Source organism: Tachypleus tridentatus, chromosome 8, assembly GCF_004210375.1.
Source record: "Tachypleus tridentatus isolate NWPU-2018 chromosome 8, ASM421037v1, whole genome shotgun sequence".
Taxonomy (NCBI): Eukaryota; Metazoa; Arthropoda; class Merostomata; order Xiphosura; family Limulidae; genus Tachypleus; species Tachypleus tridentatus.
Genome location: NC_134832.1, coordinates 110,823,714 through 110,843,153, shown reverse-complemented (window position 1 = coordinate 110,843,153; position 19,440 = coordinate 110,823,714). Strand labels below are relative to the sequence as shown.

The following is a 19,440-nucleotide window of genomic DNA, read 5'->3' as shown; positions in this document are numbered from 1 at the left end:
GTTTGCGTTTACAGAGTTGACCGAGGTTTCATACGAAAATTACTAGGCTATCTTGCATCTCCAATGACGCATGCCATCTCGAGAAGGTGCCACTGTCGGAGTTAATTGAGATTGTATTAACAGTGTCAACGCGAGACTTCCCCTAAGCTAAATAAAATCGTCTGGCGTTAGAGAGAATAGAATATTAAAAGGCCCAGTACGTGATAAACGTGTTATATTAAAGACAAATTTTACTTTTTTGTACAGTATATTCGGACTCAATTTCATTGTTTTAGAACAAAATATTAACATTCTAAAATTTCCTCAATGAGCCCTTGGGCACCACAGAGCATAATTTGAGAAACCATGGTCCATACTGTTATGTAGGCTGAAATTCTTTCAAAATCTTCTCACGCCTGTAAACAGAACTAACACGACGTGCCAAAAAACAGTACATATTATTCGTTTGATACAGTTGGTATAGTATATATAAACCATAGAAGCTACAGTTGTGATTAACGCGTTTTAATCAGTAACTTCAGATATTTCACCAAGAACATTTATAAATTTCGAACATTACAAACGGTTTAACTTCAGCGGTGAAACCTTGACGTGTGATCAACAAAGAAAGTCGAGTGAGCTGTTTGTTCGTTGGTTTTTGAATTTCGCATAAAGCTACTCGAGGCTATATCTGCTAGCCGTCCGTAACTTAGCAGTGTAAGACTAGAACGCAGGTAGTCATCACCACCCACCGCCAATTCTTGGGCTACTCTTTTTCCAACGAATAGTGGGATTGACCGTCACATTATAACGCCTCCATGGCTGAAAGGGCGAGCAGATTACGAGTCGCACGCCTAAACACACTTGGCCATGCCGGGCCAGGTAGAATGAGCGAGATCTCTATAAAGGGAACTGTATCTACATTAACTCAAAAGTAGTTTGCTCATTATGAACCATTCATAAGACGTTTGGGAAGATCCAGACCAAGTAGAAGACCCAATATTGTTTGTAAATTTATCATTATTCGCAATAACCGTTATTGTAAACTTTTTTACTGTTTGTATAATGTAATATATTTGTATTAAAAAAGAAAACTGTGCATTTTTCATGTTAGCAAGCATCATAACTTAAATACATATCCACCCTTATTTAACTTCTAAATCTGAATTACAATTTAAATCAATTTCAGGATCTTTGAAATTTTAATACACTACGTAATTAATTGGAGGCTCGTCCGGTATAAACTGCATCACGTAAAATAACCCACAACAGAACTTACGAAGAAAGGTTATTGCTGTTAAGCTCTACACATCACAGGTACACAGATATAATTATTTTACTAAATTATGAAGGTTTTTAGACGGCCTAACAAATCTATCAGCCATATCATTATAGAATTTTTTAAAAAAGAGCTCTTCCACGAAAAGCAATGTTAACTACTCAAATATAGATAGATATTACCACCAGTTATTACATATTTAATTTTTTCAATAAAACATAAACTTCCACATTTCAAGTTACAAAATTTCCATTTCAAAAATACGAAAATTCTAGACAAATTATGTTACAATATTTAATTCTTTCAGTGGGGATTCTACGGATATAGCTCGTAAGCCTATTATCAATATTCATAATTGAGGTCTCACATTAAACAAAATTAACCTCAAAATGTATTCAATTCAAGGAAAAATTCAACTGTTCTTTCTTAAGAATACCAGTTTAGAAGGTTTACAGTGTCACAACAATTTTAAACTTTGATTCCTCGGTAAAGCGTTAAGGATAATTATAAACAGCATAAAGTTAGTGCATTAACTACCATTGGTTTTACAAGTCGTTAGTTCAGGTATTGCTATACACAATTAATTTTAGCTAAATCTGTTTTTGCAATATTAGTTTAACATGATTAATTTCTTGAATTTACTTTCTTTGTCATACTAAGCTTCGCGTACTTTCACATATAACGTATCATTTTTATAGAACTTTTGTATTTCTGGAACTTTAATCAATTTTCTTTTCAGTTTTTAAAGAAATTAGTTTCGCAGCCACCTCTAAATGTTTTTAAGGATGGTCAAGATGGATAATAAAAATTTCTTTAAACTGCACACCCAGTTTAACTTTTTTTCGTACTGCATATAACAGTTATCTTTGAATGGTGGTGTCATGTATTGTCTTTTTAACTGTTTGTTTTTTCATAACAATCTTTCTTTGCCTTATGTTACATGAAAGTTCATGTTACGCTAACTATTCGGTTTAAACCGCAATATATGGCAAAGTTTGTTAATGACGTTTATACGAAAGGGTTCCGTAATGAGTTTGCTTTGGTAAGGTGAAGTGTAAAAAGATTAAAAGATTGGAAATTGAAAGTAAAGTCACATTAAGCTATATTTTGTGTCCACCACAGGGAATCGAACACGGGATTTAATAAAAACTTGTCGCTGTTCTGCTGGGGGATAAATGCAATTATTTCAATATACACTGCATAGAAATCTGCTAGGCTAAAAATAAATAAAAAAATTAAGTAATATCTATGTAATAAGATCAACTACATCTCTAAAATTATCTTACATTACCAGTGGTGTTAGAATTAATTTTATAGATCCGGGACCTTGATAAAATTTGTCATATCTGTGACGATTCCTTCAATGTAGACATCTCACATTAAAAATATGGTACATCCTTATTTATTATTAAATTCATAACAAAATTTAATTTCAATAACTTTGTTGATCCAATATATCTCCACGTTTATCATTGGGTCACTCCACTGATTTCCGTGGTTTGACTAGATTTAACAATTACACTATGTAACAAAATTTTTACTTTTTCTTGTTCCTGGGTAAAAAGTGTTATTCCCCACATGCTTATGCCTAAAGTAAATGGGCATTTTCTCTTTAAACTTTGCTTTTGTGACATGGATAACGAAATTTTCAAACTTACCCATTCCCAGAACATATCAGGTAGATTCAGTTCTGAGTAGCTGAAAGAGATTTTTTTCGAACTTACAAGAGTTTTCAAGAACTCTCTAGAATGATATATAACTCAGAAGAACTTCATAGAACTTTCCATAGTAATATATATATATACAGGGGCTTACCACTTCAGTTTAGTTCCAGCTGCCTAAGTAAACACTTATCTGATTTTACCAAAGATGGCATCAAGAAGCTGCAAACATTCTTCAGATGCATTCTGCTATGTATGTGGCCAATTTATCAAGACAAGAGAAAAAACTACTCTGTGGCAACAACTGCTAAAATGTGTGAAACCTACACGGCACATTTCGGTGTGCCTGTTGGGGATCAAGACAAACCCTGGGCACCTCATTTTACCTGCGATCACTGCTAGAAAAAGAAACTCTAGAAGGTAAGACGAACAATATTTACTTGCTTGAATAGTGAGATTTTGCACTATACAAATTTTAAGACCTAAAATTTAAATATTTTAATTTATTTTTTCAACTTCCAATAGTATAGAAAAAAATTAACATATAGAATATTTTACATCAACCTCTTACACATTTGTTGCGGATGAAATAAATTTATTTTTCATAATACTTTTATTTTGCTCTTTTGAATGGTACAAAGCAAAAAAGAGAGCCATGAAGCCAAGAATTTGTCGTGAGCCCACTGACCACTCAAGCAATTGCTTCTCCTGCATGGTGGACCCTTCTAAACGTCTGGCTGGCAAGAATGTGTCTGTTATCATGTATCAGGATCTTCCATCATCCACTGCCCCAGAGCCACACTGCCCTGAGCTTCCTGTACCCACTTCGTAAGAGAGAAAGCAGCCATTCTCAGAAGAGAGCAGCAAATCAGAAGAGGAGGTAGACGTTGAAGATCCACATTATAATTTCAGAGGTGCAGGTGAAGAGAGAAACCATACTACCCCAACCAAAGAGACCTCAATGAGTTAATCAGAGATCTTTGTCTAAGAAAGTCAAATATTGAGACGATATCTAAGAACTGATACGTGAAAGTGATTTACATCACAATCGCAAATCTCGAAAAACTACTCACCTCTAAATACTTTTGTTACTTTTCGTAAAACTTTAGTATAAATACATGTATATCTTGATTCACGCATTGTTTTATTCAGACATAATGTAAATGAAAATGCGCAAATTTGCCCGTTTTTACACAGACAATTTTATTATTCAGGTCACAAAAGCAATGTTTGAAGGGAATAATGGTTGTTTTCTGCACTTTTACAACATAAGCAATTAAGAAATAACACATTTTATCCAGGAACAAAATTTGTTACGTAGTGTTATATAAAGTCTAGTGTTCCACACATATCTCTTAGCATCACGTGGTACACTCGTTAAACACAAGAATTACAAGTTTAGTGTAATAAACACACATATATTTATTTCGGTTGTACTTTTCTCCGGTTTTATTGTAATACAAACCAACTGTAATAACAATCCAGTACATTGTTTTCTTCCCTTAGTACATGTATTTTTCACGGGAAAATAAAAGGAAGTATGCGTCAATATGGACCACAAAACTAAAGGGTAAATATTTTACACTGAAATTGTCCCTAAATCACATGAATAATTAAAAGTAAATATAGTCAAGAGTAAATTTATTGAGCACCACTTATTCACTGATGATGTTTAATAAATCAGTTTCATTGCAATTAGTGGTAAATTGTTAATAAACCATACATAGGCTTAAATTCATTGGGAGTATTGTATATCATTCCTCTGTCGATAAACACCAATTTCTTTGATTTCTGGGATTTGGTTAAGTCATCTAAGAAATTCCAAAATTTACTTCATGAAAATTATATCATGACTTCATCTTCGCCAATCCAAGAGCTCTATTTTCCTGTTCTTTGTAGTCAAACACAGACCTCAGGAAAATAAGTGTTTGAAATTACACAGTTTTGTCCAAAATGTATACATGTAGTTTATAGGTAATCTCTCTAATTTTCCCATTAATATTCTGGGCCCAACAAAATGAGCTGTTCTTTCTTTCTCTTGTTTCCACATTTTCAAGAATGTAAGATCTAAAACTCATGCAATCACCAAAATAACACACAGTCAACTTTGAAGATGAGATGTGGATAGTCTTCTTAGTGTAGGTAGCACGTCAAAAACAGTCATCTATTCTGACATACCAAATGAAATATTCACACAATAAATAAATCAATTTTCAAATTTTGTTAAAAATGTATTTTTCAGAATGTAATAAATATTTACCCCAATAATTTTTTACTATAGTAATTTTACTACCACATGATTGAGAACTTCTTATGAGATTAAGCTTGGTTGGTGAAGTTTTACAGATTCACAAAACTTAAAATAAGAAACTGTGTTTTTTATACCAAAGTCATATCATACTACCTGCTGTGTCCAGTAAGAGAAATTAAGCTATTTTACAACAGAGTAAGAAATGAGAATAAAAAAGTTTCAAGCACAACTTCGTAAGCAGGTAACAGCTACATAAAGCACTAGCTCTTTTGATAGTTCTAACATTTGTGAAGCTATGATAAACAAACTCAAACTCAAATTTACCTTCTTTCCAGCAATTTAAGTAAAGTGTATAGTATTTAAATGAATTCAATGATTACACTGCAACACAAATTTCCTTCCTGCATTTTTCTATTTCGTAATTGTTTATGTTGTAAAAGTACAGAAAATGGCCATTATTCCCTTCAAACTTTGCTTTTGCGACCTTGATAATGAAACTCAGAAACTAAGCTATATGTAAAAATGGGCAAATTTGCACATTTTCATTTACATGAGGTCTAAATAAAACAATATATGAATCAATATTTACATGTATTTATACTAAAGTTATACAAAAATGTTCTGTATATCTTGGTGGAAGCGCTAGCCTTGCTCCTCTCAGTGTGCCCCCATGTTCTCCTTGAATTTCTCAAGTTGAGCATCAAAGATACGGCCTTTCAGGGACATCCTGCAGCCCATTTTGCCACAGTTCTTCACCAGAGCGTAAACCTGTTCCATATAATTTTTAGCCTTCTGTTTGCCCAAGAAGGCCTGAACCACTGCAACTCTTGAGTCAATCACTCCTTGTTAACTATCATCATTTTCATGAGTTAAAGTGTTTTCCATTTCACAATGCTGGATAACAACCATACTAAAACTTATGACACAGAACAAAATGCTGCAAAGTTTGTGCAGATTACTTGGAAATAATAGTAAAATCTTCTAAAGCCCAACTAAAAAGGTTTAACTGTTTTATAATATGTTATTGTCTCTAGTGTAAATTAATTACTAGTACCTGAATAACCTCATTTCTTCTCTATTAAAATTCAGGTACAGGGTGTTTAAAAATCAATATACCAAAATGAAACTTGAATAACTTTGTTATTATTCGATATAACAAAATATCTTCTGATTGTTTGTTATTAAATTTTGTCCAAAGCTACATGTGGGCTATCTGCACTAGACATCCTAATTAAGTAGTTTAAGACAAGAGGGAAGATAGCTACTCATCACCACCAACTCTTAGGTTACTCTTTCACCAATGTATACTGGCAGTGACCATCACATTATAATGCCCCCATGGCTGAAAAGGTGAGCATATTTGGTGTAACAGTGATTCGAACCAAAAATCCTCAGATTACAAGTTGAGTGCTTTAACCACCTGGTTATGCCTGTCCAATATTATTTATGAATGTGTTTTTTTCAAATTTCAGAACCGACCCTGTTTTTGAACGATAAATTCTGAAGAGTTCTCCAGATGTCACCCGTTTGGACTACTATTTGTGTGGAACTTTTTGAAAACAAAGGTCTACAATAACAAATCAAGAAATCTAGAGGAACTGAATCTCATCTGTGATGCTGTCTTATCCATTCATTGGAAAAAAGTCTCCTTTGCACCTGAATGCAGAATTAGAATGATTATAGCTAATAACAGTAGCCATATAGAAGTTTATTAAATTAATTAAATAAAACTTATAAACCTTTAGAAGAAGATATTCAGTTGAATTTCATTATTTTGAATAATACAAACATTATTCAACTTTCTTTTTTGCACATGCATTTTGGCACAACATGTATTACCAGCACCTGGACACACTTGGTTGGTTTTTATTAAGCACATAGTTACTTGCATTGTATCCATCATGGGAAACAGAATCATTCATTTTAGTATCACGAGACTGAAGCTTACTGCTGAACAATGAAGAATACTTTCCTTATGTTTTATCTTTCTAATGGGTAAATGAAAAAAGCAACACACTTCCTTCACTGGTTTACAAGATGAAAACTGTCAAAGAATCAAGTTTTCATTTGAATGGGAGATATCATCCTTACAGTTTCATATAGGCAGAGAATAAATAAAAACACCCAAACTTATTTTAAGCTCACTTCTCATTGACTACTAAGTAATGGTAATTAAAATATTTTCCTTTAGTAATGTAGTAAACATTTTGGGCTTGAGCATACGTGGAAGTTCCATGTAAAATAGTATGAAAAAATTCTAGCACTTTTTTTTCACCTAGTAATGTTTAAGGTATGCTCAATTTACCCATTTAAAACATGTGCTGAATGTTGTTTGCAAGAAGGTGACTGAAAGAATGTGAGCAGAAAAATGGCTCCAATTTCCATCATTTCCAATATGATGGAAAAAGCACTAGTCTTTCTCAATTTCTTGTTCAAAGAAGAATTTAACGATGATGTTGAACAAACTGGTGATCACACGGATCAAGGTTTATTTCCTGGAATACCCCTTGTTTTGAAAGTAATCAGAATAATTATGCAATCAGTGCTTTTGTGGATAAAAGCAGAAGAAACATTGTTTGCAAAATACATTCTGCATGGTCATAAAACATTTTAAGCACATGATGTATTGGTACACTTCCTCTGAATTCATTTTTCCCATTTACAACTTCTTTTCAATATTAATTGGAAAAGGAAAATAAAATACTCTCTTGAAACACTTTTATTGCTGTGCAGAAAAAATTCCACACAAACGTGATGATGGAGCATTTATACTTAATATGTATTTATGATATCATATACTCCCATTATTTATTACTTTTGATAACTTAACTGTCCAATTTCTCACTGAAGAATTAAATGTCACCTCAGAGCTGATATTAAGCTTTAGTTTGACATTAATACAAATATATATATATATTGCAACTATGCAAAAAATATCATTAAAAAGTCAGTTAATAAAAGTTGTGTGATTGCAGCTGGCTTGCAATGTACTGCAACTTTGTTTTGTCATCTCTTCAGTATTTTCATTTAGTGTGTGTGTGGAGGGGTGGGGGAAAGCTGGCTATTTGCAGATTCAACCGAAAGGAATCAAATCCCAAATTGTATTGCTGTAAATCCATAGACTTACCCCTGTACCAGCAGAGGACTTTCATTCAGTAACTTCAGTTTGTATTGTACCATATAGTAAACACAAACAACACTCAAACATAATTACAACATCTTGACATTGGATAATTTTAGCAATATTAAAGTCTGTTTTGCTGTTGTACAGAAATTTAAAACTAAAGTAAATAAAATGTAAAATAAGTTTTGTTTCAATTGAATTGTATTTTAATATTATATCTAAATTTATTTTTTTAATTCTCTATTCAAGCACAAAGAAAAGTTCAAAGACATGTGAAAGTCAAGTGACACATTTTCAAAAATGTGTTTGTTACACAAAAAGTATAGTATTTGCACTGTCACTCCATAAAAAGCATATCATTTCAAAAACATGATATACCAATCTTGAAGAAACAAAGTAGTGTTTTCACTGTTTTCTAAAGTCATTTTATATTTTAACATTTATAAAATTAAAAATTTTACCACTTAACACTGAACTAACAGATATTAAAATACTATCAAGAGTCTTAATCTGGTGAGTAATTTTAATGTTTATTCTTCATCTAAATAACTACGAAATCAAACAGTCTATTTTATGGAAGAAAAATATGGAATATTAACAGCAAAAACTCTCCATAGAAGAAAAAGGATGTGTAAAACAATGCCAAATGAAAGGATCAATGATTGTGAATTATTATACTTTCTACTCTAACTTTATACTATACATTGGTTATCAGTTTAGTAAATAAAAGTTTGTAAACTCATTGATAAAATCCAAGTTCAGTCATACACACACTACAAGACTTTTGATTTGCACATACGTAATGATATAATAACTGAAAATTTACAGCATTTCTTAACATTATTGATATACAATTTTGTCTGTAATAGAAGTGAAATAAAATATTATTACATAAACATACACATCCTCACCAGATCTCTTTTATTTATGCAACCATAGGCATAAAGAGAATACACTCATTACCAATAAAGCAGCCAAGTCCTTGACTAACATGCAGCTGATGGGTATAAAAACATGTGAAAACATTCAACTTCTAAATTTTTATAAAAATATTTTCTTTACAACTTCCAATAAATTTAAAAACACAGTGCAATGTTGGTGAAAAAATATGAAAAATTACTAAACAGCTTCTATCAGCATTGAAATCATTTAACATCTGTAACCTTTCTTCTTTAAATGTCCAATTGTAAACATTGTGTTTAATGTTTTTTGAGTATGGTTACTAGCAGTTTATTGACAGAAAACTGATTTTTTTCTAAGTCAAACAGAACCAACTTAGTTTTTTTTACCCATTACTACTTGTGTTTGGAAGTACATCGATAGTATAACAGTAAATTGACAATAATAACTAATAAGCATTATTATTAGTTTGAAAATTATACACTGATTTCTTGTGTTATGATGTGAACGTTTATCTTCACAGAACTGAGCAAAACTGTTCAGACAGGAGTATACATTTTTTGTCTTTCTTTCCATATTATAGGGCTAATTCTTCCATGATGTTACAGAATGTAAATATCAATACTATGATAATGCTTTACCGATCCATGTTGACAATTCAATCAGTCAAGGTAAGAGTACTTATTCTTAAAGTTCACATATACTTTTACTAAAGTCATGTCATAATGGTTCTACTTGAAAGAACATACTGATCAAATTTAGGTCTGAAATAGCTGTCATGGTACCTCATGCACTGTCTTAACTATATTGCAAGGAGCCAGCATATGGTACTTGTATGTCAGAAGAAATGAATCTAATAACACTTCCCAAATAATCATTCATAAAAGAAGTGTTAAACACTATATATAAGTTTCTTTTTACATACCATGGCCTAAAAAGCATAGAGAATTGCCAGTAGAGCACAGAACTTCCCAAACACTGTTAAGTACATTCCAGATTGTGAGACCAAGACAGGTATATTTTAAAATAGGAAAGGAAGAGGCATAACACCTAAGTTCAATGATAATCATGTGAGGTATCCTTGTTATTCAGTCTTCAGGACAAAAGAAAGACTGTCACTGATCTCAAGCATGAGATAAACAACCATGTACCAAATGACAGAAAAATATTCAGATCTGCAGTATCAAGAAAACTCAATGAGGATAAAATATAAGACATGTAGCAATTTTATTCAACAAAAACAAATTACTTTTGTGTATAATTAAATGCAGCAACAAAAGCCAAATTACCTTGAATGAGTTCAAAGTTGTCAACTCTTTTTGAAATTGTTTTCACACATTTAACAATACACATTTCACACACATTAGTATGAAGTCCATAAACCTGAAAGAATATAATACCCTCATTTTATATATTATTATATATGTGTATGATATAGTAACTGAAATAAATGAAAATCTTAAGTTAAAAACAAAATTTATGCTATGAAGTAAACATAATTCACAAATGCAATAATTTGAGTTTTCTAACAGAATAAGGAAACAACATTTTGTTCAAATGCCTTAATATTTATTTCAAAAAAAGCCAAGTAAAAGTAATATGTAAAATATTTCTGTTTGGATGCTAACTGCCATGTAATGCTAAAAACTTTCACACATGTGTCTGGAAAACAAGTTAGTATTTTGATATATTTTCAAATGTATGAGAAAAAAACATAACAACAAAAAATTACGGCTAAAATGATATACTACTTATGAAATGAAAAGGTACCCATGACATTTCATCCCTTCAAAAAGTCAACATTATATGGTGGGTTTTAGCTGAGATAGGGCAAGTTTCATTTGGATTCTATATGACAATATCTGCATCAGATCCAACTTGATGATTTTTTTCTAAACAGCAGCCATAATGGTTTTAAATAACAAAGCTTTCAAGTACTGCAACATTTGAAAACCTAAACAAAGGAAAATTTAATAAAAGAAATTCATAAACCATATTCCTATGGATGCTGTAAAAGTGACGTCATTTTATCATTTGTAATATTGTGTCCTCTTCACTGTTTATCTCTCCTCCATCCACGACTTTTTTAATCTATAAGTGTTCATGTTCATTCTTACAAATTTTACAAAGTTTAATGTTTTTTAACTCAAAATTAAATTAATATATAACAAACACCTATGAAAATACTGATGCTCAATAAATCCTTTCAAACTCATATTCAGTAGAATATAACTATTCCTTCCCCTCAAATTCAAAAATCAGCATGTTAATTCACAGATAACACAATGACCCACACTTACCTTAGTGGCTTTATCCATAAAAAACTAAATCTCTTAGATAACTCTTTATATCACAGAAACATAATATTTGAGCTGGAAATGACATCTCATTGTCCACTAACAATGTTTATACAGGCACGTATTACACATCATTAAAATTACAGAGGACTGCTATTTCTATCTGGTTTCATATGTGATGATACAGGAGTACAGCTAACTTTTAAACACATCTACATGCCATATTCATACTTCCTCTAAAAACAGTCACACATGGGAGACTGCCCTTGGTGTTCTAAAAAAGGTTTATCAAAACCTCCCTGTTATTTGGTTGAGTTCAGTTTGAAGAAATGAACAGACTACATAAGGTTTTCTACATTATACATCTTACATCTGTGGTGTAGATAATGTGGGACATTACCATGTTTGGTTCAGTGTATCACTGTTTTCATGAAACCCAAATACGTTCATATCGAGTAGAAAAGTACATGGATTCATATATCCATATAGAGTTTTGACTCCAGTTGAAATGTTTATGGAATATACAACTTACATTCTCAGTTGTGATTAGCTGCTTCATTGGTTGCAGTCCATTTATAATGTCCAGCAGCATTGATCTCTCTGAATACTTCAAATATCTGTCCTGTACTGCCAAATCTTATGAAAAAGTAATGGCTGATGTATATAAAAACGTGATATGCCATCTTGTTTTATAAGATCATTAAAATTAAAGTTTGCATGAAGTGAAGAGTTCTTAGTTTTGGATGGCTGAACCAACTTAAGGGTTGCTCTTACACTTTTATATATTACATAGTATAATACTGAACTCAAAGTCCCAATAGCACTAATAAACTAGCTTAAATCTCCTTGTTGTAATTACTCTAGAATAGTACATACAAGTCTTTAATACTTTGTATAGAATTGTGATTGAAACACAAAAGTTAATAAGTAAAAGAAACTGGTGATCACAGAATATTAATTTTTCTTTACAAAACATCAATTTAACATGAATATGAACATCTCTTTGTATGCAAGACAAATTCATATTTCTATCATATTAACTCGAAATTCAATTCTTGTCTTAATACGTAAATTAAGCAATTCTATAAAAACAAAACACAGTTAGATGTTCTTGTAGAAAAAAAAAAAGAAGTTCTAACACTTAATCACCTGGTATTTCTCTGTTTTGTTCAAGTTCAAATCTGCACTAACAAATAACTGATGCTGAGGTCACTGCAACGATAAAAATGTTATTAACATAAGCTCAGAAGTTTATTACTAAGTTAGAGTCAGGAAACATATCAGAAAGTAACATATGAATGGGTTTTTTTTACCCATTGATAAAAATCCTACTTCTATTTTATCCACTGTCATGGATATGATCATCTATATGATTATCTAAATCTAATTATCAATTAATACAGACAAATATTACAACCAATGTTTTCTTATATGCACATCAAATACACTTTTTAATGTGTTTATTATTAAACATTAAGCAATATCTGTACTATGCCAACAGTGGATGCCAAAAACATAACAAGCTTTCAGACTTCCCACTGAATCACTGGGGAATTTTTATCAACCACTAGTTACTAATTCCTAAGGAGATGTTTTCCCCTCTACATTTTGGTTATTCATCTGCTGCCATCTTCAGAAGGACCATTTTGATGATGATTCTCCAGAATTTAATGATGGTTCTTGATCAATAGAGATGTTGATGCACTATCCACTTATACAAAAGTTTTGCCACTAGGACTTAAGTCAACTAATTTCCTTGAATGCTTTCAAGAATGGCACCAAAGCTTTGTTGACTTTAATGGCAGGTGTTAGCAGTTATGTAAAAGTTCATTTTCTTTCTTTTTTTCATGTGTCGTTCACATTTTAGTATTAATTTGATTCCTCATATTGTATGGTCTTCTTTATTGACACAATAAGTTAAGTACTGGAGATAGGAAGTATTGGAAATTTTGCATCTAATGTCCTTTTATGAATTCTAATTTCTGTTTAACCTTTGATTCTTTAATAATTGGAAATTACATTCACAAGGGAAGATGTAAATGATATTTAAGTGATGTGGTTTTACTAACTGTAATCTACCATATTGTTGCTTCTGTTGTGGCTACATGTTTAACATATCTTCTGTATTTTGTGGTTATGCAATTAATTTTCTTTCTGCTTATCTTTAGAGTTTATCTTCTTTATTTTTGTCTCTATTAAGTATTCTGAGTGTTTATTATCAAGTAGGGTTGCTGTAATTTTTTTTACCACTTCTTAGATATTCAGAATTATTAAAGTTGTTCATTCTGATAACTAGTCAGTTTATGACACCTGTCTTTATGATTTTGGGGTGGTTTGATTTATAGTTGAAAATTTTACTCATATTCATGAGTCTTCTGTTATGCATTTTGGTTTGGTTTCAATGTCGTGCAAAGCTACTCAAAAGCTATTTGTGATAGCCATCCCTAATTTAGCAGCATAAGAATAGAGGGAAGGCAGCTAGTCATCACTACAAACTTAAGTAAATATACTTTGTTTATTCAAATATAACTTTCATTGTTCCTGAATTAATGAGACAAAGATATTTACAAAAATCTCAACAGCATATTTTATATGTTTTACACACCAACAAACAAGCACATTACCAATATTACATCAAAGATAATCTACAAAATTTCTCAAAATTTTTGGAATTTAAACAATGAAATCATGTATAATAAAAACATTTATTTTTGTGGATTCATGACAACAAGAACCCCACTTGAAATACCTCAAAACAGATGGTAAAGGTATTTTACTCATAAGCAGAAAACAATGTTTTGTCCTTCCTAGGTCACCTTCAGGTGAAAAAGAGAGTTTGTAACTGAATGTTTGAAAGGCACATCTTGAGGACGTGAATATAAAAGATACGGGTTTGTAGGGGGCATTGCAGTTAGATGTTAGGTTATTAATTAGTACAGGTATAAAAAGGTGTTCCTTTATATTGTTAATACAGTATTACAACAGACAATATAGTTTTATTATTATTCATTCACTAATGGTCTTCTGAATTTGATAGATAAATTTATTACCATAAGAAGTTTTCTCTTATAAAATGAATATTGTTTTTCCTAATTTCTGTGATAACTTTAAAATTGGACTACTTGAATTATATAAACAGATACTAGTTATTTTTTATTCTGGCAGACAACTCATTTACTATATAAATAAAGTTGATGGTATTCATTTCACTTGAGCAACTAAAAATCATCCGAGTTGTACTGTCTAGTTATACATATATAACACTTAAGACCCCAACACTGCCATATATCAGAGTTACTAGATTCCACCTAATGTATTAAATGTTTTGAAATATGTAATCATTGTTGTAATTTTTAAGAACATTAAGAAAATATTATTTTTCTTCACCAATAGCATTTTATATGTATAAAATATTGCATATTGCTGTAAGTTCTTCATATATATAACACGATGGAATCCTCAATAATCATAGAATTTGAAATTCTTTTATGAAGAATTAAAGTCAATTAATCTACAAGACTTTTTCTCCATTACCTGTATTTTTGCGCCCCAGAGATTACCAACAGGAAAGTAATTCATATACCTGATTCAATCTTATTTCTCATCAGGATCTTTCCCTGCTTACCTTTAAATATAAATTATCTTTGGCAGTATTAGAGTCAATTAATCTATGAAATCTTGGGCATGGTCAAAGATATTAATCTAAGGGATTTGACCTCCCAATTCTAAGACCGTAATTAGATCTCAAAATCAGTTGAAAGATAAGAGCTCTGAACTAAAAGATTTTACTTTAAAAATTCAGAGCCTTTTACAAGCTACTATTCCATGGCTAAAACAGAAAAAAATAATTGTATCATAGGTACCATAACAGCCTACCCTGGTTAGACAAGCAAGCATTAGTCATGTTATTACAGAAATAGTATGCTAGTGCCATAAGCACATTTCCATAATTGTTTATCTGAATCTCTCATCCTCCATGCTAGATCCAACAGGGTGATTTATATAATTATATTATTTTTTATCCTAAATTTTGTACATGAAATTGCATCATAAATGCAATGCAACTGCACTGTTTCACATTTTGAAAGAAAATATTTATTTACTGTTACAACAATACTGTGTATACTTTTCCGGACTTCTAATATATAAGGAGTTATTAAATTTAAGGCCATTTTAAATTCACGATTTAGTAACCTAAGTCAGTTTCTATATGTGAATAATAATGTGGCTTTGTGCAAATGCATTGTTTGGTATTGAACAGTGGATCACCAGTTTTTTGGTTATATTTTATTTATTTACTTTACATTATTAAGTAACGAGTTAAAAATGATTCCAAAAGGATATTAACTCATGAATTGAAAGTGATACATACCACTCCTTTTTCCCACACCACAGACATTCTGTCTTCAACACCATTTATACCATTTGGGATCTTGGTGAAATCATTGGCACCCAGGGCTTTTTGATTGGCATTAAACGTACAGTTGTCTGAACCTGTCAGCTGTAATTCACCAGTACAGAGAAAAGAAAAATAATGTTATGCTACATCTTTTAATATGCATTAACGAATGATAAAAAGTTACTTTCTGAAAATTTAGTAAAACTTTTCTTCCCATTGAGAATGCCATTGGTGTTCAACAGTGTCTGCAAATCATAACTAAAAACAGAACTATTATACACAAGTATTATAACTGTACTTTATATTTAAAACCAACTACTACAAAGTATGATTTTCCAGGAAACTGCTATATGCACCTTAGAAAAGTGTATTATTGTAAATACTAGTAAGTCTACAGTACAGAAGAAGTTCTTGCTGTTACAAAACCATTTTATACCTTGACAAGGTCTGATTTGTTAGTTTCTCCAAAACTAAAAGCTGAAATATCTAATCTAAAACATGATAGGAAAAATTATACATGCTTTCAAATTTTCTGCCTCATTATTCTATTCAAGTATAGAATAAATATATTCAGAGCTAGTGAATGTAACTTAATATGCTTACATAAAACATAAGTTGCATGCTGAATTACTACATGGCTGAGTATATAGAAATTAAAACCCTTAAGTAATATTATTTTATGTACTTTCTCTGAACTCTGCAAACAGACTTGTTTAATTGTATTTGGAAAATAAACAATGAACCACAAGTATAAGCTCAAGACATTCTGTCATGACAATATTTATAAGTGAAGGACAACTTCAACTGTGTTAGTTTCATGAATACTTTTCCATAAGTGTCAAGTGTTAGATAACTTAAGTCCAGACAAAATTTACATCTCCAGAATACATCTTTTTTGTGAGTAGGTTTCAATATTTTTTAAAGCAATACAAGTAATATACCCATGAACTGTACTTTGTGAAATATCTAGTTTATTAAAAATAGTGCTTCAATGCATTATAGACAAATACTAATATAGCAACATTCACGAGATGAATTTGCCAAAATTTCCTTTGAGCAAGTTCTTGAAATCATGACATTGCACCCTCAGCAAAAATAAAAAAACTCTCATGAGTGCATCAATCAGGATGACACACAGCATCTTGTTCCCAAAATCTCCATAAAAACATATGTAATACACAAACAATTTACATTGAAAGCACTAATCTCCAACAACTTACAATAGGTTTATGTTAATTAAATATTTTTGTTCAAATTGAAGAATTAACACAGCTTTCAAAGATAAACCTCAGACAGATTTGTCACATCCTACTTGTACAATATTATTCTTCCCTGGGAAGTCAAAACAGAACTTATTGTTTACATCTAGCAGAATATAGTAGAACAGTTCAAGCAATATTGGTTTCAAACATCGATAGTTCTCATTTTTTCAAATAACAAAGTACAAAGTAATTATATTAATAATTAAAGGTGTATACAGCTTCCAAACAGTTGTACTTGTATATTGGTATATGAGAAGTTGGAGGTTCGCATTTGAATATGGATATTACTTGTTCGGTAAAACGGTCCCACTACAAGTCTTTTCTCGAATTTGCGATGCTTTGAGTTCTTTTTTGAAACTAAAATACAAGAAATTTCAATCCCCACCTTCCTAGTGAATCAGCAGTAAGTTTGAAGACTTATAATGATGAAAACTGAGGTTCGATATCCTTATTAGGCACAGCACACATAGCCTATTGTGTAGCTTTGTGCTTAATTTGAAATGAAGTTTCGCTAAGACAGAATTTGTGTTTGATGTGGGATTATCGAATATCCGAAACTAAATCATAGTTTCATTTCAATACGTGCATTAAATTTCAAAATCATAACAATCAGTAATATAATTAACTATACCTGGAATACAGTCCCGCAACTATCCGAGTTTTCTTCGTTGTAATTGCTCATCATGGAACACAAATCGTGTTAGTTTTGTAATACAAGCTGCAGATCCTACACACCAGTTCGTTTTTAATTTCTTTTACCTTTTTTATCTCTTTGCATATCTTAAACTATGGTGTATATTTAGAAAACAGAGTACATATACAGAACAAAAATTCGTGTTTTGACAACACAAAGAAAAGATTATTCAACTTTTAATAAGAAATGAAACACTTTCTCTTGTGAATAACAATGTGGTAACACCCATATAGCATTATGGGTATTAAGTCTTTTTAGTTGTTCACCAAGAATGTTGATGTCTATCCTAGATGCTTGAAACCATGATTTGTATCCAACTTCGCACTTCGCTGTCGACAGCTATCATTGCCATTTGCTAATACCAGTAAAGTAAGGTAGGGATAATTCACCCCATTGAACCACATTTTGTAAATTATTTAACATTCTGTACTGTGTAAGATTGAATGTATGTCCGGTATAAAGCAATGATGGTAGAGAATATAATGCTTCACAACTTATAAAATAGAAAGAGATTAGTTTTTCTTTTTGTATAATGATCCTCATTTGGAATACTGCAGTAAAAATCAATAAAACACATGCTGGAAGGTGCACACCTCTTTTGTTAATGGAAAACAGTCCACAATTACACGTTTACATATACCAGAGCTTTTAGTGGTTTATCTACTTCAAGTTATCAGTGAACCAACAATCGTTTTTGCGGTACTTCAACTTGAAGTAATATGCTGTTTTCCTTGATGACGAAAAACCCATTGAAATAAAATTGTATCTAAGATAAGCTCTAATGGGTATTAATACTTTTATTAATAAACCAGAGAACAACAACGAACATGAATGTTGTTTTCTGCTTTATTAATAAAAGGGTTAATACCCATACCAGCTGTTCTGAGATACAAATAATCTTTTATATGGTATTCTCAGATGAAAATAGTTCCCAAATGAAAAACACATAACTCTGCTTTATAATGTAGGAACCAAGAAAACTGCAGTTTAACTTTGAGTTTAGCCAAACCATTGAGTATTAATATAATAAATAAACACTTGATATAAATGTGTCTCTAAAAACACAAAACACGATGTACGTATCTACGTGGAATTGAACGATCACTTTCTACATGGTCAGAGAATAAGTTAACAGATATCCTTCTCTTAAAATGTTTTCGTATCAATTGATTTACATTGAAAAAACTAGTCCAACTGATATGAATAGTTGAGAGCAATCGTTTATCGGTAAAGAAACTTTCGAATTTATACAACACAAACAAAGTATCTTGTCTCCATGTGTGATGTACATGTGAATCAGTTTGAGAAAAACCAAAACATTTGTTAACTCTTACACTAAGAAGACAGATAACACATGAGATGAACAATAAAATTTTCTTATTGTCGGTTTTCCTAAAGAAAATCTTAAACAGATATTCCCTGTTAACTAGCATACTAGTTTAGGTGTGGATCGGAATTTTCGTGGCTGGTGCAGCAAGGATGCTAAATTAGCCCCTACCTTACATCTTTGATTGCATCTAACCAAATCTCTTGTAAAAGCACGTACTGCTTGCTCTCTGGCTAGATACGTCTTCTCATCTTGATTGTTCAAAAC

The 19,440-nt window shown here is 31.3% G+C and overlaps 1 protein-coding gene across 1 annotated transcript; it reads right to left on the bottom strand.

Moving 5' to 3' along the window:
* Positions 1–11,201: 11,201 nt before the first annotated feature.
* Positions 11,202–18,084, bottom strand: LOC143224244 (dihydropyrimidinase-like). Its single transcript, XM_076452661.1, has 4 exons — positions 17,784–18,084; positions 15,864–15,992; positions 12,641–12,703; positions 11,202–12,127 (listed from the first exon to the last, which is right to left on the bottom strand). Exons 1-3 carry the CDS (start codon positions 17,835–17,837, stop codon positions 12,701–12,703), a joined length of 186 nt encoding a protein of 61 aa, XP_076308776.1. The 5' UTR covers positions 17,838–18,084; the 3' UTR covers positions 11,202–12,127; positions 12,641–12,700.
* Between the last annotated feature and the right edge of the window lie 1,356 nt (positions 18,085–19,440).

Excerpts from the sequence above, each read along its gene's own strand:
- LOC143224244 (XM_076452661.1), bottom strand. The coding sequence starts at position 17,837 with ATGATGAGCAATTACAACGAAGAAAACTCGGATAGTTGCGGGACTGTA. Across the intron at positions 15,993-17,783 it reads GTTGCGGGACTGTATTCCAG|CTGACAGGTTCAGACAACTG; the intron begins GTATAGTTAATT and ends GGTGAATTACAG.